This window comes from Haliotis rufescens, unplaced genomic scaffold (assembly GCF_023055435.1).
Source record: "Haliotis rufescens isolate VD_foot unplaced genomic scaffold, xgHalRufe1.0.p SCAF_30, whole genome shotgun sequence".
Classification (NCBI taxonomy): Eukaryota; Metazoa; Mollusca; class Gastropoda; order Lepetellida; family Haliotidae; genus Haliotis; species Haliotis rufescens.
Window position 1 is genome coordinate 1,565,955 of NW_025964002.1, and position 5,148 is coordinate 1,571,102.

The window sequence follows — 5,148 nt, forward strand, 5'->3', positions numbered from 1 at the left end:
TAAATCGTATGCAGTGAAATATATGCGCATGCACGTGATGTAAATAAATAAATATACATGGTCTGAAAGTATGCACCCGCTCTATTCATTTTTTATTCCTTCTAGTCAGTCAACTTTGCGCTCTTTTAGGATCTTGATACACTCCGTAAATCCGCAAATAGTACGAAGTCACTGCAGCTCACTTAATATACTCAACAACAAAAGTTCCCTGACACCAATATTTTAGTAAGTAAAGTTTGGTTTTAAATATTGTAGTACATGTATGGAATCAAGTCACAAAAACGCAACTGCTACAGAAAAGAAAAGCATGCATTCCATGCAAAAGTTGACTTTTATGGAAGCCTCATGCATTTCACTACCCAAGAATGGGTATAAAAACATGTGCGTTAACGGGATTCCATATGCATTGTTTAGCATTGTGCTGACAACAACCATTCAGAAAAACAACAAAATTACGCAATTATTCAACATTACCAAATGCTACGCCTGTCCGAAAATGAGCGTCTGCGAGCCTTTGGTATGCTTGAGGCAGGATCGAGTCAACGTGATATTGCAAGACAATTTAACGTCCACAGAAACACTATCTGGTGTTTATGGCAACGTTGGCAACCGACGAATGCAGTCAGAGACCATCCTCGGAGTGGCAGGCCACGCATAACCAATAATCGACAAGACAACTGGATTCGAACAACACACCTACGAAATCGATTCCGGCCAGCAACAGTGACTGCAAGAAGCAGCCCTGGCCTTCGACGAATATCTTCACAAACCGTACGTCGTCGCCTCAGATGTGCAGGGATTGTTGCCAGAAGACCCGTCAGACGTCCCATTTTGACAGGAAACCACTGTACAGCACGTCTACAGTGGTGCAGACAGCGTCTACGCTGGACGGCCATATTCACTGACGAGTCTCGTTTTCACCTCAGCCACAGCGATGGACGGATTCGAGTGCACCGACGTCGAGGTGAACGTTTGATAGTGGTAGAGGGAAATCTCACTGGACAGCGCTACCGCGACGAGATCATCAGCCCTGTTGTTCTACCGTTTTTGCGTCGTCATGGCCCAGGCATTACCTTTCAACATGAAAACGCCCGGCCTCATATTGCTCGACTTGTTCAGGGATCTCTTCAACAAAACAACGTGCATGTCATCCCCTGGATCTCTCACCAATCGAGTACATGTGGGATGAGATGGATCGGCGCCTTCGACGTCAACCACGTGTTCCACAGACACTCCAGGAACTTCGAAACATGCTCCAGCAGATATGGACAGATACTTTGTGCGACGCCTGGTCCATTCCATGAGACGAAGATGTGTTGCTTGCATCGCAACCAGAGGTGGACACACACGCTATTGATTTGTAAATTGACATTTTGGCATGTTCATGTTTTTTTTTAATGAAATCACGCATTTTATGAAGTCAGTATGGCAAATTAAACCATTTGAACACTAAGAGGAGTCTTTTATCTGTTGCAAACCGAAATTGTTTCAGATTTGGTAAAAAACATAACTTTGCATTAAATGTTATTCAATGTCACAGGAACTTTTGTTGTTCAGTATACATAAACATAACATTGTTATATCCATGCTGCCATGATGGCAGTGAGGGTGAGATATGTGCAGTGAGGTGATATTTGTAGCCATCACGAAGATTGGTTGTTATGAAGCGGTTTAATATCCACTGGCTGTGCAGTATTCTATGTTTGATATGTATTCCACCGATGTCATTTTCATGACACATAAAGGATAAAAAACTTTTCATCACATTATTTCCCACAGTAGTCAAAGTTGGTTGCCAACGCTTCACAATTATTTCATACTGCATTTTTTGGTATTTTCGACAAAAAGAGTTTAAGTATGTTAATGTCATAAACAAATCTTAATCAGAATCTAGTACAAAACATGGTCCGATGTTTTCAGGTTCAAATGCCGTTTCAGAAAAAAACGGAAGGTAACGGACGTCATTCTTTGAAAAAAGCGTTAATGTCAATAGATTTGGTGCCAACTTTAATCCACAGAATATATCTTGTGGTATCAAACGTCCAAGCACCGGCGGTTGTTCCTGCATCATCGACAACAGCCTGCCACGTTGGCATCTCCGTGAGATCCGGACCTCCCCCGGCTACCTTCACCGAGTTTACGGACCTCCCGCCATTGATGGCTATCTGGCAAATAACAGTGTCATAATTAGCCGACGTCACATTAAGAGATACGTCGAGCCCCTTGCCAACCGACAGTGACATCGGCAACGTTATAAAGGTGTTACCTTGCCAGTCATGTCCTGATGACGCGGACGTCGAGTCTGGCCACGCCCACAGATGGAGAGTCCTTATTTCGTCATATCCGGTAACATTTGGGTGTGGCGCTGTCCTCAGAACTTGTACGCGAGGATCGAACGCCGGAATGATGGTCCCTGCCCTTACTAGCAGAGGAATAGTATCTAACGGAGCGTTGACTGTGATAAACGTTCCCCCCGCTACTGGTTCCGACTGTCCGATGCGAAATCTACCATCAGGTTCGTCATACGTCATATTGCTGCTGATGTCAATCCACGTCTCTCCTTTGGGTAGGTATACAGCCCGCCCGCTCCAGCCCTCAGAGAGTATTGGAGCGACTAGGATACTGTCACCAAACATGTACTGGTCCTCCACAAGAAAAGCCTCTGGGTCGTCATAAAACTCCAGAATGTGTGCCCGCATTAGGGGGAGGCCCGTCTCATGTGCGATATGAGCTTGTGTGTAGATGTAGGGAAACAGCTGAGTTCTCAGTTTAGCAAATTTTCGCCACAGTCTTGTCCCAGCAGGGGTGTCGAATATGTGTGTCTTTGCCCCGAACCCCTTCCCGCCTCCCTGCTCGTGCATTAGTCCACTGAAGGCTCCAAGTTGCGTCCACCGTACCCACAGCTCCAGGCTCGGGGACCGGTCAGTGTACCACTCGTAACCCCCAATATCGGAACCCGAAAACGGCATGCCGGAAATACCAATATTAAGACTTCCCTTCATCTGCGCAATCATTCCGCTCCCTTGAGTCCAGTCGGTAGACGGGTCCCCAGTCCAATGCGCCCACGTGTACTTCTGAGATCCAGTGTAACCGGATCTGACGTAGTACACATAATCAGGGGCGTAGGGCGACCCGGGGGTGTTGTTAGCTGTCAGGTGGTCAAAACAGGCTTTCTGATAGAGAAGCGGGTACTCGTTGTGCGACTCTAGACCCGACTGGTTGAGGCTGTTGATAGAGTTAGACGGCGTGTACTCGCCGTAGTCGTACATCCAGCCCTTAAACTGGAGGTCTATTCCTTGTTGGAGAAGACTCTGGTACCAGGCGACTGCGTCGGGGTTGGTGAAGTCGACCTGCGACACCTGGAACACGTGGGCGGCCACGTACAGGAACTGGTACGGGTCTCCTGTCTCGTTCTTGGTGAAGTACCCCTTGTTTGCACCTTCAGCGTAGGTTCCGTAGTAGGAGGTTTCAACCATGGGATTAAAGTAGGCCGTCGAGGGGATTCCCATATTTAGCAGTTTCTCGTTTCGAGCCAGAATTTGGGGGTAGAGGCTTTCGTTCACCCCTCCCGGGAGAAAATGCATAGTATTGACGTTCATTGAAAAGGGAATGTCATATTTTAGCAGCATATCCTCAGCGCGGAGGGAAATATTGACCCCAGTCACCTCATCGTCTAACTGGTTCCAAGGCCCGAAAGCCCATTTCGGAGGTATAAGTGAGTGTCCATTAGTCTCGATGATTCTGTTGAAGGAATCTCTGACATTATGACCTCCATACAAGGTTGCTGCAAAAATGTTCGATTCTATTTGAATTTCAGCAATATAAACGTGAGAAAACTCAAATTCCACTCTGTATGTTGTGTCCATTTGGAAGCCGTACCCTTTCGTTGACAGAAACAGCGGCATGGGGACATATGTACTGGATTCGCCTCCTGGAAACCGGAATTTTGGAAACAGTTTGCCGATGCTGAAACTTCCGTCCTGCGTCCAACATCCGACCTTGTATAACCTTTGATCCAGCGAGTTGAAGCGCTCACCAAACCCGTAGAATCCTTCGTGTTGGACGTCAGGAGTGTCCAAGGTCCACCTGACTCTGTTCATGGACTCGTCCGGCATTATGAAAGAGAAAGAGAATTGCCTTTGACGCAGGTCATACAGTCTCAGCTCAATCGTTCTGTTCTTCGGGTCGTCGGTGGCGATGTATGCCGTGACGTTATTGGAACCGTAACTAACCGAAACAAGACTCGTGGCCTCGTACCATTCCACAATGTCCCCAAGTCTCCATAAATAGCCTTCATAGATGTGAAAATATTCTCCGGCCCACCTTCCATAACCAAGACGATGTCCTTTATCAGAGCGCTCTGTTACAATAGATTTCCCCGTCGTGTTGTCGTACACCACCATGTGATACGGGTTCTTCCATAACTCAATCTTCAGCTCTCCGGAGAAAATGACGACTGTGTTTTTATCCTCTTCAAAGGTGAACCTAGCGTCCATGAACCGGACACACGTGTAGACGAGGACCAGACACGTGCACACCTTCATGTCTGTCAGTGGCAGTGATGATACTGGCACAACACTGTTTCTGTTTTCAGCGCTTGAAGTATTCCCTCTGTACTGACTGAGTATCTAGGCGATACTGTGTTCATTTGGCTGTGTGATACGTCTGTTATCACATTGACAAGAGGCAATAGGTTATCATCAACAACCAAAGGTCATCTTGTATTGTTATCAGGGATTTGAAGTTGTTCATGACAACAGACAGTCGTGATACACTATAGCTGGAAAAGTGGTGAGTGCGAAGTTAAACATAAAACAAACAAACAAATATGAACTGAGCCCATGTGTCTAGTGCCATCTCCTCTACAATATGCGTAATGCCACCAAGTAGTGTCACAACTCTCACTTCGTTGTCTGTACAATCTTCTATTTTAAGATATTGGTTAAGGCACAGTAAATCAAACAGTTTCACATAGAGGATATTTCTTTCTTGCACCAGACTGTCAAAGTTTACTAACTGGTGCAGTACAACGTCGTTACATTCCTCTTCACACATCATACATACACCAGTTGTTATGGGTAAAATACCTAGTTTAACTAGGGCATATATTGGCCTGCTACACACATCATGCATACACCAGTTGTTATA

General features: G+C 46.0%; 1 protein-coding gene across 1 annotated transcript; it reads right to left on the reverse strand.

The window, feature by feature from the left end:
• Positions 1–1,744: 1,744 nt before the first annotated feature.
• LOC124152224 (sulfoquinovosidase-like) lies at positions 1,745–4,647 on the reverse strand. The gene has a single exon (XM_046525078.2). The coding sequence runs from the start codon at positions 4,542–4,544 to the stop codon at positions 1,962–1,964; it is 2,583 nt and encodes an 860-aa protein (XP_046381034.2). The 5' UTR covers positions 4,545–4,647; the 3' UTR covers positions 1,745–1,961.
• Positions 4,648–5,148: the final 501 nt, after the last annotated feature.

Coding starts and splice junctions, on each gene's coding strand:
- LOC124152224 (XM_046525078.2), bottom strand. CDS start 4,544: ATGAAGGTGTGCACGTGTCTGGTCCTCGTCTACACGTGTGTCCGGTTC.